General features: G+C 47.4%; 1 protein-coding gene across 5 annotated transcripts in view; it reads left to right on the top strand.

The window, feature by feature from the left end:
• The first annotated feature begins 124 nt into the window (after window positions 1–124).
• The window catches only part of LOC310851155 (SH2 domain-containing protein 6-like), a 47,507-nt gene continuing 31,357 nt past the window's right edge, over window positions 125–16,274 (top strand). For all 5 annotated transcript variants that reach the window (XM_083753362.1, XM_083753361.1, XM_083753363.1 and 2 more), the window contains exons 1-5: window positions 125–3,709; window positions 4,750–4,775; window positions 7,549–7,583; window positions 8,038–8,054; window positions 9,510–9,624. In XM_083753362.1, coding sequence (XP_083609488.1) covers window positions 3,665–3,709; window positions 4,750–4,775; window positions 7,549–7,583; window positions 8,038–8,054; window positions 9,510–9,624 — 238 coding nt within the window. In that variant the 5' untranslated portion in view covers window positions 125–3,664. The remainder of the gene's footprint in view (window positions 3,710–4,749; window positions 4,776–7,548; window positions 7,584–8,037; window positions 8,055–9,509; window positions 9,625–16,274) is intronic.

The raw sequence follows: 16,274 nt of genomic DNA, 5'->3' as shown, positions 1-16,274 counted from the left end.
TTTGCATGGACTGTGATGGCTACTGCTCTATATGTGGAGAGACAGGAGCCAGACCTCAAGAGCCACACAAAGACCTGCTTTCCTACAGTAAATGTCATTTCCCGCGGTTGTGCTGGTTTAAAAAATCCACGATGTCAGCTGCGAGTACTGACTGACTTCTGAGAAGAGAGCCATGTACCCAACAGTGTTTGGGGAACCTGTAACATTCATCCTGGGCTGGAACCCCATCCCATTCCGTAAGGGGAGGTATCGGTGCCATTGTTGCATCATCAGCTTTACACCAATCCCAAACCTATTTGCATGTTTCATAACCAACATACCTGACACTAAGGGAAGGAGGCAGAATTTGGGGCAGGAGGGATGTTCTCTCCAAGGGTTGGGGAATTTTGCTCACTCTTATCTCCCCATCACTGTCATATTTCTAATCCTAGAAGACCTTGACTCCCCCCCCCCCCCTTGGTAGCCTCTGGCAATAGTGTGCATTTGCAAGCCAGATCCTGAGACCTTGGAGTGCAAATGAAAGGTTTTTATTGGGCCCCAATGCATGCCCATGAACTGGGCTTAGCCAGCTGGACCCATCTACCAAAGCAGGGTTAGAGAGCCAGTCTCTGGGGCCTCCCATTAGCCCCTTGCCCTGTTCTTCCACAAGCAGGTTTTAGGCTTGGGAGGAAAGCCTTTTCTTGGAGTCAAGAGAGAACTTTTTCCAAGCCAAATTGCGGCGCAGGGAGGGGCATTTACCTCTGTGCTTCATGGAGAGCTATACCTGAAAACTGTTAACAAACGGATTTCTTCCTTTGATTTTGTATCCCACCCATAGTTAGGACTGCAAAAGCATTAAGAAACCCAAAGCCTGAAAATCATTCTGTCTTGTAGCAGGGGTGGGGAACCAGCTTCTGCCTGAGAAAGACATTTCCTTTTGGACCATCTTCCAGGGCCACATGTCCACAGTGGTGGGCTGGGCCTGAGACACAAAGAGGCCAAAGCAAGGAATAGAAATGTTACCTCTGTACAGGCTCCATGCGCAGTCTCTCTAACGCCCCCCCCCCCACCTCAGCAGAAGTAAGCATCAGGGTCCAAGGACACGTTCCAGGCGGGCGGAAACACTGCCGGAGAGCAAGAAGCAGCGCTAGGGAGAAGCGTGTTCTCGAATTAGCCCTGAGGGTCGGATGAGAGAGGTCTGGTCCCTGAGCCTGAGTCTCCCCATAATCTCATTTCTGGTGTGCCATCATTGCACAGAGCTGGAAGCAAAAAATGTGCCTGAAAGAACTGAAATCATCATTATGGATGAAATTTATGAGTTGCCTTTTTTAAAACCAAAAGTTTTGCAAAGCAATTTACAACAATGATTAAATAGCATTTATGTTAAAACTATAAAACAAAACAGAAAAATCTTTCAAATGTATTTTTAAAAGGCAGAATTAAAGCATCCCATCCACTAAAAGAGGCCATAGATCATTAAAAGCCAAAGTCCTGGCAGAAGAGAAATGATTATATGGTCGGATAATTTGTTAGGTTGAAATTGTTTAATAAAAATATTTTTTTTAAAAAAGAAATGTTTTTGCCTGGCGCATATGGATGTGTAATTATGGGTTGATTGATAAAATTTATCTCCCTCTGTTTTACAAATATGTACTCAAAGTAGCTTTCAGAGTCCTAAAAGCAATACACAATAATGTGCCACATTACAATATCACATGATATATTTAAAAGCAGTGATACAAATTTCTATAGGGGCATTTCATGTTTCTTCATTCACTCACGTTTTCATCAAGTTGTTGCCCTGTGTTTTCCCCATTCTGCTTCCATTTCTCCTGCTTGGTTGGAAAGGCTAGCAGAGCAAGGCATCTTCTCTCAGCTGCGACTCCGCTTGTCTTGGCTTTGACGTGTGACAGATCAGGATGGTCCATCTATAGCCACTTGCCATACCATCACAAATACTTTTCTGCTTGGTGCCATTATAACACACACACACACACTTTTTTAAATCAACACTTTCATTAGCACACAAAAATGGTTATTGAAAATGTAAAATTTGTGCAATTGCACTAAAATGAAAGAGCACTGTAATCCTATTTTTAAATATATGTATTTTAAACCCGTCGCACACCTCTGCCCTTATATTTATCATTCTAGTGATGGGCATGTTTCAAATTTACTCTTAACATGCTAATTAACTTTTTTTAAAATTCTAGTCCTGAAGAGTAATTGGGAAATACTGTAACATTTAAATAAGCATAAATTAGTACAGAAGGCTGATTCAAACATTATTTTTAAAGGTTGGTTCAGTGGTAGAGTCTCCTTACTTCAGTCCTCAACATCTCGGGTAAGGCTGGGAAGATCCCACTTGGAGCAGACCTTGGGGCTCTTTGGTAGTGGGCGCCCTGAGCAAGGCCACAATTTGGCGCCCCCAAATGGATCTTCTCAGTGAGGGATCTTCTCAACTGTGTGTGCCCCCTTGGCTTGGTGCCCAGTATGGGGGAACCTCCCACACCGCCCTCAATCTATTGGTGTTGCCAATACCAATGGTCAGCTTAGGTATAAGGCAGCTGCTCTCTGTGGCATCATTCCCACTCTTTTTCTCCCGAAATCTCTTCCATTTGTCCCGTCAGGTTCCCTGGAAAACCCACTGTTTACCGCTGAATCGGAACAATTGTCAGTTTGCAGAAAACCTCACTGATTTTGCTTTGATTCAGCAGTAGACTGGGACCATGACTGTCATCTAGTCCCAGCCCCTGCAATGCAGGAATCCCAGCTAATGTATCAATGACAGATGACCATCCAACCTCTGCTTGAAAACCTCCAAGGAAGGAGAGTCCATCACCTCTCGTGAGAGTCTGTTCCACTGCTGAACAGCTCTTACTGTCAGAAAGCTTTTCTGAATGTTTAGTTGGAATCTTCTTTCTTGCAACTTGAAGCCATTGGTTTGAGTCCAACCCTCCAGAGCAGGAGAAAACAAGCATGCACCCTCCTCCATGTGACAGCCCTTGAGATATTTGAAGATGGCTCTCATATCTCCTCTCAATCTCCTCTTCTTCAGGCTAAATATACACACCCCCTTCAACCATTTCTCATGAGAATTGGTTTCCAGACCCTTGATTATCTTGGTCACCTTCCTCTACACACCTTCCAGCTTGTCAACATCCTTCTTAAATTGTGATGCCCAGAATTGGACCCAGTATTCCAGATGTGGTCTGACCAAGGAAGAATAGAGTGGGACTATGACTTCTCTTGAGTGGGACACTAGAGACTTCTGTTGATGCAGCTTAGAATAGCATTAGCTTTTTTTGCTGTTGCATCACACTGTTTGCTCATGTTCAGCTTGTGGTCCATCAAGACCCTAGATCCTTTTCACATGTACTGCTAGTAAGCCAGGTGTCCCCCATCCTATATTTGGGCATCTGGTTCTTCCTGCCCAAGTGCTGAACCTTAAATTTGTCCCTATTGAAATTCGTTTTGTTAGCTTGCACCCAGTTCTCCAATCTGTTAAAGTAATTTTGAATTCTGATTTTGTTTTCTGCAGCATTAGCTACCCCTCCCTTCTTTTTAAGCTCCCCCCCCCTTTGTTGTTGCCATTTCTGTGTAAATCTATCCTTTGGAAGGTGTATGCAAATATGAGGCACAGTGGCGTTTTGTGCCTGTTTGGCAAGGCCAGGCCCCCATTTGCATGGCCCCTGGCTGGCCTGAGTGGAGCTCCACTTCTTCCACAATGGTAAGATTGTCGTTTGCTTTCTGCCCAGGTATTTTAGGGTTGGTGTTTGGGAGAGCTTTCTGCTGGGAATCTGGGTCAGCTAAAAGTGAGTCCAACCGTGTGGCTTGTGGGGACTTATTTTTTAAAATGGCAAACTGATAGAGAAATGTGGTAAACAGAAGATTTGAAAAATGAGAAAATGAAATCGACACTCCTTTGTGTTACCAAAGCCTAATAAAAATTGTGGTAACCATCTTTATGCTTCTTGTTTCAGAGAAGCTGTCTTCTTTGGGAATAAAATGTACTATGCAGTTGGTGGTCCCCTCTGCCCCTCAGTTGTCAGGGGACTGGAACTGGGACTGATTTCATGTCACATCTGTTAAACACTGAGGACTGGCAGCTGCCACTATAATGGGTGGCGAGTATGTGGAAGAAGGACGTGCACATTGCAAGGTCTGCCCAGGCTGGGCAGAAATTAAGGCACCTCTTATCATGTGAACTCTTTGTAGAGATGCATTACAGACTGTGGGATGCTTTTACACATTTTACAGAGCATCCGCACAACGTTGTCATCACGTCATTGCATTCCAGTGTTGTCCTGGGCTTTTTGAGACTTGGTTATTTGGGTTGTCTGTGCGCTTAAAAATGCAACTCTGACATAAGTGTGTACTGGAACTATTTTGGGAGGGGGGTGTTAAATTCCTGGTTTCTTTCCGATATTTCTTTTCTCTTTTTTCCCATTAAAGCAAAACTGTACTATTTTAGAAGGTGGTATAGAAGGGACAATTAAACACTTGAGTTGCTTAACCTCAAGGCATGCAAAATACTGTAGTCTCTATTGGGCCACCTTCACCCTGCACCAAAAAAAGCACCCTCAATATTCTGTAGCTTTTTAATGTGAGTCCTTATATGCAGCAATCACTACTTAGTTTTTGCATAGCTCTATTTTGTTTCCAAACAGTCTGGCTCCATACTACCCAAGGGGATTCTTGATTAACAAATATAAGAGGAAGATTTTAATTTTGTTTTCTCTCTATAATTTCCTTTCCTTCTTTTTGCAGAACATATTTGGGAAGAATAAGACTCCGTGAGCAACCTTTTATTGACTTGTGGCTTATACTCAATTGCAAGCAGAAAAGTGGGCTTAGAATCATAGAGCCATAGAATTGTAGAACGGCAGAGTTGGAAGCATAGGTGTAGCCAGGAATTGTGTTGGGGGCAGAACTGAGCTATCTGCCACGTGATTGGTCACTTAGTGACATATTTTTATTTATTTACTTGATTGGGGGGGGAAGCTCTTACCATCAGAAACTTTTCCCTCACATTTAGTCAGAATCTCCTTTCATGTAATTTGAATCCATTTGTTTGGGTCCCACTCTGGAGCAGCAAAAGCCCCAAGCTTATTCTATTCAGTATGGCAGTCCTTCAGATATTTGAATAAGGTTATTATATCACTTCTCTTATGCATGCGAAGCAAACCCAGCTCCCTCAACCATTTCCCACAAGGCTTGGTTTCCAGACCCTTGATCATCTTAGTCACCCTCCTCTGCACACCCTACAGCTTGTCAATATCCTTCTTAAACTGTAGTGTTCAGAACTGGGCACAATATTGGTCTGACCAAGGAAGAATAGAGTGGGACTATGGCTTTCCTTGCTTTGGACATTATACTTCTATTGTTGCAGTCCAGAATTGCATTAGCATTTTTTGCTGCTGCAATCACACTGATGACTCATGTTAAACCTGTGGTCCACCAAAACCCCTAGATTCTTTTCACATGTACCACAGGCAATCCAGGTGTCCCCCATCTAACATTTGTGCATCTGGTTCTTCCTGCCTAAGTGACATTTGTCCCTATTGAAATTCATTTTATTAGTTTTGACTCAGTTCTTTACTTTGGTAAGATCCTCTTGAACCTGGTTCTATCTTAGCTAGGTATTAGCTACCCCTCCTAGTTTAGTGTCATCTTCAAATCTGATAAGCATCCCCTTAATTCCTTCATTCAAGTCATATCCAAAGATACTGAGCAACACTGGGCCTCGGGCACCCCATTTGTCCTTTTTTCCTCTTCATCCTTTATTCTACTATCACCAGGTTGGGCACTCTTTTCCTTTAGGAAGAAGACAGAGGCAGGTACAGGTTGAACAGTTCTGCCTTCTCTCTGTCATCCGACAGCATTTCTCTGTCTTCTCCATGCAGAGGGGCTGCCACTTGCTTGCTCTTCCTCTTGCTTCAAACATAGTCGAAGAAACCTTTTTATTATCTGGAACCTCCTTGCAAGCTTGAGCTTGTTCTGAGTTTTAGCCCACCTGACCTTGGCTACTCATTATATTCTTCCTTCGTGAATTGCCCCTTCTTCCATTCCTTACACATGCCTCTTTTAAATCTCAGCTCATCTGCAAGCTCCTTATGCAGTCACACTGTTGTTTTTTAGATGTCTCCCACTTTTCTTTCTTGTAAGAAATGTTTGCAATTTTGCCTTCCGTATCTCACCTTTAAGAAACTCCATCCATTACCGACTCCCTTCTCTTTGAGTTTTCAGATCATGGGATTTCACCCAGTAATTCCTTAATCATTTTGAAATCAGCTTTCTTAAAGTGCAGTGTGTGTGTCCAGCTACACTCAGCTTTTCCTTTCCTCTGTCCAGTGGTACCTCGGGTTACATACGCTTCAGGTTACATACGCTTCAGGTTACAGACTCCGCTAACCCAGAAATAGTGCTTCAGATTAAGAACTTTGCTTCAGGATGAGAACAGAAATCATGCTCCGGCGGTGTGGCAGCAGCAGGAGGCCCCATTAGCTAAAGTGGTGCTTCAGGTGAAGAACAGTTTCAGGTTAAGTACGGACCTCTGGAACGAATTAAGTACTTAACCCGAGGTACCACCGGGACACAGGTGGCGCTGTGGGTTAAAGCCTCAGCGCCTAGGACTTGCCGATCGAAAGGTCGGCGGTTCGAATCCCTGCAGCGGGGTGCGCTCCCGCTGCTCGGTCCCAGCGCCTGCCAACCTAGCAGTTCGAAAGCACCTCCGGGTGCAAGTAGATAAATAGGGACCGCTTACCAGCGGGAAGGTAAACGGCGTTTCCGTGTGCGGCTCTGGCTCGCCAGAGCAGTGATGTCACGCTGGCCACGTGACCCGGAAGTGTCTCCGGACAGCGCTGGCCCCTGGCCTCTTGAGTGAGATGGGCGCACAACCCCAGAGTCTGTCAAGACTGGCCCGTACGGGCAGGGGTACCTTTACCTTTACCTTTACCTTTACCACTGTATAATGAATCCCAAGAGGACATGGTCACTTCCTCCCAAGGTTCCCACTACTTCCACCTCATTGATCAGTTCTTAGCTGTTAATAAGGTCCAAAATAGTTGACCCCCTTGCAGCTTTTTCCACCTTCTGAGAAATGAAATAGTGACTGGAGGCTTCACTCTTCAGTGTGTGGAATAAGGGTTAAAGTATAATTGTGATAAAGAGATTGGTATTCTTGTCCTCTTTCCCCCCTTCTTTTCTTTTTCTTTTCTCTCTTTTTTCTTCTCTTCTTCTGTTTCTTTGCTATCTTTCTCTCTTAGATCAGCCTGGCTTTTGTTGTATTTTAATCTTAAAAACTTTAAATAGAAATTGATTCTTAAGAAAAACACATTGTCCACCCCAGAGGATTATACGAGGTTCTTCCATAGTTTGCTGGGGAAAGGAGGAGGGTCCTGAGGGAAGACTATGCTAATGCACTGCTACAGAGCATCTCTAGCAGATACTTGTTCAGTCCTTTTTGGACGTAACTACCCAGGGCCAAGTGGAAGAGGAACAGGGAGATTGCCATCTTAGCTCATGAAGCTTCTGAATGTCTAATTTTGTTCCTGCCCTTCTTAAAAGGTCCAGAGTCCCACCTGTGCCTCCCAAGCGACCAGGTAAGCAGTGGAGTACATTACACAGGGATGCCTGTGTTGCGTTCATCACAAAGAAGTGGGGTGTGTGTGTCCCCTTTTAATTCTCAGCCCCTTAACAAGCTTCAGCTCCCAGAAATCTTTGGGGAAGCCATGGCTGTGTAAAGGGGTATCATAATGCTTTAAACATTTGGTGCAAATGTGACCTTAGAATATAAGGAAGCCTCCAAAACTCCTTTATTGCGGTGTCCTTAAGTCCCTGGGCACAAAGGCCATCAGCCCCTTTGAGCTGAGCTGCCCAGTTATGCTTTCAGTGGTGTTTTCCAAAGCCTTGAGAGACTGAATCTGTTTATTAATATGAAAGTTTTAAATGGTATCTTATGATGCTTGTTGATTTTGTTGCTGATGTCTGTTTTTTTGGGAAACACTTTGCGGGAAGTTTTGATAAAAACATGGCTGAGCCCTTTGTGTGTTTCAGAGAAACAGCTGCAGGGGGTAAGTATTCTGCACAACCAGCCAGCTCCCAGCCCTATCCCTGCCATCTTGGCCCCAGAGCCCTCTTGACGTTTGCTCCCTAACGCCAACGTCACCCCTAGATAGCCCCCTATGGCAGACCATCTGTATGTTCAAGTGAACCTGAGTTTCTCTACTTGCTTCCCCCTTTTCCTGGGGGGGGGGGTTGTGTGTGTGTACTTGCCACCCAGTCATAGCAATGGCAAAGCCCTGTTTTCAGAGCTGCCCAAGGTCCCAGCTCACAAAGGACCAACGCCAGTTCGTTGTTATATACAAAAGTCTTTATTGAAGTTCAGTTTCGATTTCAAAGCCACGGCGCGCAGCTCTACGTCTCAACCTCTAGACCGCTGAAACTCCATCTGAATCTCCTCCCCCCAGACACCAGTTTAAGACTCTAGCCTTGCTCCACCTCTTCCTTTGCTCTTTCCTCCTCTGGGTCCACCTGTCCGCTGGGGTCTTGCCCTTTCTAGACTCTTCTGACGCTGAGTCCCCTGAGTCTTCCCCCTGCCTCTGGCGGGCTTTAGGACCTGGTTCCCAATCCGGGTTTTCTGCTGTCCCGCGCGCCTGTACATTCGAACTTGGCGCGCACGCCCAGCCAGCAACCTTTCTCCTGACCGTTACACTGCTCCTGTCACTGCTTCCCCCTTCGGGGAGGCTAGCTGGACCTGACTTCCCCTCCGTTCCCTCACTCTCCGATAGAGGCGTGGTCAGCCCTGACTCATCTTCTCTCCCTGCTGGAGGAGACGCTGGCCCTGATACATGGGACTCTTCCCCCCCACTATGCTCTGGTGGGGGAACTGGTCCTGATCTCCCGCTGCTGCTTTGGGAGTCCCCGCTGGCCTCTTGCTTCTGGTGCATCCCCCCTGGGACCCCCCTTGCCCTGGCCCTCGGCGCCCCCCTCTGGGAATCTTCTGATTCGCTGGAGAAGCTCATGGAATCTCTCGTGCCACTGTCATACTCCCCTACGCTGCCCTCCGATTCTTCCCCTTCGCTCTCCATTTCCTCTCTCCCCTGTGCCTCTGCTCCTGAGCCCCTGACACCTGTGTTTTTCTACCACTTTCTACGGATAGCTCTCAATTCTGCCTTGGGAGAGATTGAGAAAAATCTATGGAAACCAGCCCAATGGTTGTATGTCCACTCCCCCTGAATCCTGGGAACTATTGTTTGTTAACGATGCCAGGATTGTAGCTCTATTAGTGTTAAACTACAGTTCCCAAGATTCTCTGAGGGAAAGAAGGCACTTTCAATGCATGCTGCACACTCTCAGGTGGATGTCCTCTGGACCTGGCTATTTGCTGGCTTCGATTTTGTTCTTAAGGTCCAGAGCGGTTTCTTTTGTGGCTGCTCCCTAGCCTTCCATGACTGCAACACAGCCTGGACCACCGCATATTCGAGAATGTGAGGGCCTCACCCAGCTTCCTCCTTCCGTTCTTGTAGGTTCCCAGTGATACTCAAGAGGAGGAGGAAGACGATCTGTATACATATGAAGTCCCCCCAAGTAAAGGGCAGAGCAAGCAAATGGTTCCAGCGCTTGCAGAGAACATATATCTTGGTAAGTTGGGAAGGGTGGGTAAGACTCTGGAAACAGGACTCTCAGAGTATGGGGGCGGGTGATTTAGTTTACACTGATAGGCAAGCCTGCCTATTTTGAACTTTCTGAAATAATATGTGAACCAAAGCACAGCCCTCCTTTGAAGGCAGCACTCTTCTGAATTTTGCAATGCAGTTCTCCAGCCAAGTAATGTGCATAAAAAATGCATATACTGGGGCAAAGTGTCCACAAAATTGCATATACTGGTGGAAATAGCATACAAAAGGGCATATAAGGGGAAATGGCTTTGCAAAAAATGTGTTTATCAGGCAGAATTGCAAACAAAGATGGGGTGGACTAGATGATCCTCGGGTCTACAATTCTATATTAGGAGCAATTAAAAATGAAACATTGCTGGATTTTTATGAGGACTTTTTAAAAAATTGCAAACTGATGTGGGAATGTGGAGAAATAAACTTAAGAGTGGAAAAATGAGGAAACAGAATTAATTGAGATATTTTTATGGCTAAAAATTAAGGAGGAATTTAAACAAAATGAATTGCATATGGAAAACAAATTAGGAGAAGTGCAGGAGATGATAGATAAAAAGATACAAGGTGCAGTAGGAGAACTTTCAATTAACATCCAGGATCTGTCAACCAAGTCAAAAATAATTGAAGAAACTAATAAAAAAATCCAAAAAGAGATGAGAGAACAGAAGAGGGAGACGGAAAAAATTAAAGAAGAAATGAGAGAGGTGAATAAAATGCAGGATCAAATGTGGGACAACTTAGCCATGGCAGAAATGCGACAGAAACAGCTTCACTTAAAATTTAGGGGAGTAGGAGAAGAAGCGAACAAGAACATAAAGGAAAAAATGATCAAGGAACTAACTAAATGGTTGGAAATAAAAGAAGAGGTGGCATACACCATAGAAAATGTTTTCAGAATAAGAATGAGATCTCAACAAACTAAGTTAAAAAAAAAACCTCCCGGGGACTGCCTAGTAATTTTTAACTCAATAGAGATGAAAAATTTAATTTTAAAAACGAGCTACAAAAAAAATTTAATAATTGAAGGCAGACCAATTATCATTTTTAAAGAAATACCAATCAGACTTTTGCGCAAAAGGGAAGTGTCAGGGAACTGCCATCGGAGGGACAGGTGGTGGAGAGGCTCCAGGAGAATAGGAGAGACTCTACAGCAGAAGAAGGAACCAGTAGGGGGAGAGCAGGAGTTCCAGCGGAAAGGGAATCGGGGGAGAGGCTCTGGGATACTTCTAGTGAGAACAGTGAGGAGGTAACAAGACCCCCTTTAGCAACCCCCACCCCTCGCCGGAAGCTGTCACGCAGAGAGTCCAGGAGGCGCATGTCCGTCAAACAACTTTTATGTTGGAGTAAGTTCCGTAGACGCCCACTGTCGGATTCTACCAGCGACTGACGGAGTCATGCTTTGGGGGCTCCGTTAGTGCCTAGGTTTGGGTGACCAGCCAAACCCCAGAGGGATCAAGCTTTTACGCACAAGCAGCTCATTATCCCATCACAGCAATCCGACAGTTTTTGAAAGCAGCTTGTGCAAGCAGAGGGCATCATGAGCGAACCAGCCGGAACCGGAGGAGCTGGAGCTGGAGCAGGTCCAAGCCTGGAAGAAAGGTACAGGGCGTTGGAGGTCCAGCTCGCGCTGCAAACGGCGAGGCTCGAGGAGAGGAGGGCTCAAGATGCGGATAAGGGAAAAACCACCCCACTTGCCAGAAAGGTGCCTGGATTGGTGCAGAAATTTGGGGGGGATCCCAGGAACTATCAAGCCTTTAGGACAGAGATGCAATATGCTCTCAATCTACTGTTTGATGACTTCCCCGATGAGAACTCTAGAGTGGCGTACGTGATTGGCCATCTAGAGGGAGGGGCGAGGGACTGGATTAGGCCCCTGATGGCAGCCAATAATGAAATCTTAAAGGACACAATGAATTTTTTTCGCGCCATGGACTTGATGTTTTCCAGCGAGATTGAGCAAGGGGTGGTGCGCAGGCAGTTAATGGCGTGTAAACAGGGGAGCCGATCTGTACGTGAGTACTGGACTGAGTTCACCATGCTGATTCATAGACTGGGGTGGGACCTTGCGAGTGAACCTATTCAAATGCTGTTTGAAGAAGGGCTCTCTCCGGCAGTGAAAGATGAACTTTCCCGGGCGCCTAGGGCGGAGTCTATGGACCAGCTGACTAAATCTGCGCTGTCCATAGGAGCGCGCCAGGAAGCCAGAGCTTTGGAAAAGCGGGAAGGAAAGGGGGAACGTTGGAAGGACTTCCGCATTCCGGAGATTCCGGAGCAGCCTTTCCCGCCAGCAGAGCCGATGGAACTTGGAACAGCGCGCGCGCGCAGTTTCAAACACCAGTGAGGGGCGGAAGAAGGAGGGAAAGAGCGCCAAGAGATGTTATCTCTGCCAACAGCCAGGTCACTTTGCCAGAGTCTGTCCGCAAAGGAAGGAATGGCAAGGGATGGCGGGAACTGTTGGGGGGAAGGAGGAAGAAGAAATCAAGGAGCAAGTAAAAGCCAACGCCTGGCTGCCAACATCAGGGCGCAGCAGCCAGGCCAGGGAGTAGTGAATGTGCCCACGCCGGAACCTCCAAGACCAGCGCTTGTGATAGAGGTGTTGCTGGAACTGGCAAACGGACACCCACTAAAGATAAAAGCGCTATTGGATTCAGGTAGTTCCTGTAATTTCATGAGTAAGGAGTTTGCAGCTGAACACCAGATACAGACTATCCCATTAAGTAAGCCTTTGCAGGTTACCACGATTGATGGGAGGGAACTGTTGGGAGGAGAAGTGAGCCAACAGACTGTACCAATGATAATGAGGGTGGCAAGACACACAGAACTGATAGCGTTTAACGTAGCCACCTTGGGAGGAGCTCCTATTATTTTGGGAATGAGCTGGCTGGCACTACACGATCCGCTAGTAGGCTGGCATCAGAGAGTGGTTTCCTTTGGCTCGGCACATTGCCTAGAACACTGCAAGGAGGGAGAGGCTCAGGCAGGGGCCAGGGCCACTCTAGCAGGGATGGAAGTGATGGACAAGGGGAAGGTGCCACCACAATACGCTGACTTGATTGACGTCTTTAGCGAAAAGGAAACAGATAAACTGCCCCCGCACAGACCCTTTGACTGTCAAATTAACTTACTCCCAGGAGCACAATTGCCAGTGGGCAAGCTGTATGCAATGTCAGACAGTGAGATGCAGGAGTTAAGGGAGTTCATTGACAAGAACCTCAAGCGAGGTTTCACCAGAGAGTCACGAGCGGTGGGGGGCAGCCCAGTGTTCTTTGTGGACAAAAAACACACGGGTAAACCCAGGCTTGTGTGTGATTTCAGGGACCTAAATGCAGTGTCAGAACCAGCGACGTTCCCTATGCCTAGAATTGATGACATTCTGACACGTGTGAGAAAAGGGAAAATTTTTACCAAGCTGGACCTTAGAGGGGCATATAACTTGATACGTGTGAGAAAGGGGGATGAGTGGAAAACCACTATGTTCACCCCCTTGGGGGCCTTTGAGTACCTCGTTATGCCCTTCGGTCTACAGGCGGGCTCGGCCTGTTTTCAATCGTTCATGAATCACGTCCTGGGGCCATTGCTCTACAAGAACTGCGTAGCGTTCTTAGATGACGTCCTGGTATACTCAGAGAATGAGGAGCAGCATGTGCGAGATGTAAGAGAAGTACTGAGCAAACTGCGAGAAAATCGGCTGTGGGTGAAACTGGAGAAGTGTCAGTTTCATACCAGGGAGGTGGAATTCCTGGGGTACCGGTTGTCTGACAAGGGATTGGCCATGGATCCCAGCAAGGTTCAAGCGGTACTGGAATGGAAAACACCAAAGACCAAGAAGGACGTGCAAAGATTCCTGGGCTTCGGAAACTTCTATAGGAAGTTCATCAAAAACTTTGCCCATTTAACAGCGCCCATCACGGATTGTCTTAGCAGCAAGAAAAAAATTGTTTGGACGGAAGAAGCGCAGCGGGCGTTCGAACACTTAAAGCAGGCGTTTGCGTCGGAAGAGCAACTTTTGCACGTAGATCTACAACAACCAATGAGGGTGGAGACTGACGCGTCAGACCGAGCGGTGGGGGCCATGCTTCTCCAGCCGGGAAAAGATACGTCCGAATGGAGACCGTGTGCGTTCTTCTCGCGGAAGTTGAACAAATCCGAGAGGAACTACACAGTATACGACCGAGAACTGCTCGCCATTCATGAAGCATTCCGGAGATGGCGCCACTTGCTGATTGGGGTGCAGCACAAGGTTCAAGTCCGAACTGACCACAAAAATCTGGAATACTGGAGAACAGCACGAGTGCTGAACCAGAGACAAGTGAGATGGGCCCAGGAGTTCTCCAAATTCCACTTTGAGATTCGTTATGTGCCAGGCTCCGAGAACGTGAGGGCGGACGCTCTCTCCAGGAAACCTGAGTACTTAGAGGGGGAGGGAGCGCCTGAGGCAAGGCATGTAATCCCTGAAGACCGCTGGGTGTGTGGGGCGGCATTGGTGGGGCAGAGGGAACTGATAGAGGGTACGGAGAACGATGAATACGCCCAAGAGAAATTCAGAGAACTCAGGAGGACAGAGGAGAACACAGGGGGGTTTGAATAAAAGAACGGGGCGTTGTATTACAAAGGGGCACTGTACATACCAGATGGGGAACTGAGGGGCAGAGTACTCAAGCAGTTGCATGACAGCCCCACAGCGGGGCATTTTGGACAGCACAAAACCATGTGGTTCGTTACCAGAGAGTTTTGGTGGCCCAAGGTGAGGGAGGACGTACGGGAATATGTCAGGGGTTGCGACAGGTGCCAGCGAGCGAAAGGGGAGAGGGTGGCGCCAGCGGGGCTATTACAACCCTTACCCACACCAGAAAGGCCATGGGAGGCAGTATCCATAGATTTTATGACGGACCTGCCAAAATCCAAGGGCAAAACAGCTGTCATGGTGGTGGTAGATCTATTAACTAAGATGTGTCATTTTATAGCCTGTTCCCATGCGGTCACCGCGGAGGAAACCGCCAAGTTATTTGTAGAGCATATTTTCAGGTTGCATGGCGCCCCCTTGAGGGTGGTCAGCGACAGAGGGAAACAGTTTACTTCCAGGTTCTGGAGGAAACTTATGAGCTTACTGCACGTGGAACTCAATTTCTCAACTGCCCGGCACCCAGAAACAAATGGGCAAGCGGAAAGGGCAAACGGGATTTTACAACAATACCTGAGGTGTTATGTAAAAGACAGAGAAAATGATTGGGTAGATAAGTTACCTCTGGCAGAATTTGCCTACAACAACGCGGAGAACGTGTCCACAGGGATGAGTCCTTTTCTGGCAAATTATGGGTGTCATCCCCGGGCATTTCCAGGAGAAGGAGGGGAGAGGTGGAGCGTGCCGGCGGCGGAACACTTTTTTGAAGAGATGGAAGCGATCCACCGTCAGCTTCAACTTAACTTAGAGAAAGCCAAGGAAGAATATAAGAAACAAGCAGACAGAAATAGGAGGGAAGGTGAAACTATAAGGGTGGGAAACCGGGTGTGGCTATCCACCCAAGGACTACCGTTCAAGGGAGGGAGTAAGAAATTGAGACCCAAAAGATTGGGACCCTTTGAGGTCATACAGCAGGTCAACCCAGTAACATTCAAACTCAGACTGCCCAGTCACATGAAATTGCACCCAGTATTTCACAGGTCATTACTGTCGCCGTACCGAGAGGGACGTGAGTGGGGGGAGCGTGAGAGAGAGGTCACCCAAACGCCCGTGATAGAAGAGAGAGAACGCGACATGAACGTGGCAGGAATCATTGATTCCAGGTGGAAGGGGAATCAGGTGGAATATCTGGTAGAATGGGAGGGGGAAGTTGAGTCGGAAAACACTTGGGTACCAGCAGAGTTAGTCAAGGACGAGGTTTTAATAGAAACATTTCATCAGCGTTTCCCAAAAAAACCGCAACCCGTGGCACGATTTAGAAGGGAACACTTTGGGACCACCGATGAGGAAGGGGAGTTTGAAGGGTTCCCAGAGTCAGGGGTGGGTGAGGAAGCCGACTCCGACGAAGAAGAGGAAGACGAGGAGAGAGACGGTACGCCGTGGTTAGAAGTGTTTGAATCCTCGGACGACGAGGAGAGTTCCTTCCGGGGCTTTCCGCCCTCACCGCCAGTGGGAGAGGAGGCGGGGGGGTGAAGGGGGCCCTGGGGGGGAGGTGGATGTCAGGGAACTGCCATCGGAGGGACAGGTGGTGGAGAGGCTCCAGGAGAATAGGAGAGACTCTACAGCAGAAGAAGGAACCAGTAGGGGGAGAGCAGGAGTTCCAGCGGAAAGGGAATCGGGGGAGAGGCTCTGGGATACTTCTAGTGAGAACAGTGAGGAGGTAACAAGACCCCCTTTAGCAACCCCCACCCCTCGCCGGAAGCTGTCACGCAGAGAGTCCAGGAGGCGCATGTCTGTCAAACAACTTTTATGTTGGAGTAAGTTCCGTAGACGCCCACTGTCGGATTCTACCAGCGACTGACGGAGTCATGCTTTGGGAGGCTCCGTTAGTGCCTAGGTTTGGGTGACCAGCCAAACCCCAGAGGGATCAAGCTTTTACGCACAAGCAGCTCATTATCCCATCACAGGAAGGATATAGACAAATAGTAGGAGCTCTG

The sequence above is a fragment of the Podarcis gaigeae genome (assembly GCF_964106915.1).
Source record: "Podarcis gaigeae genome assembly, chromosome: 8".
In the NCBI taxonomy this organism is placed as follows: Eukaryota; Metazoa; Chordata; class Lepidosauria; order Squamata; family Lacertidae; genus Podarcis; species Podarcis gaigeae.
This window is presented reverse-complemented; position numbering and strand designations above follow the sequence as displayed.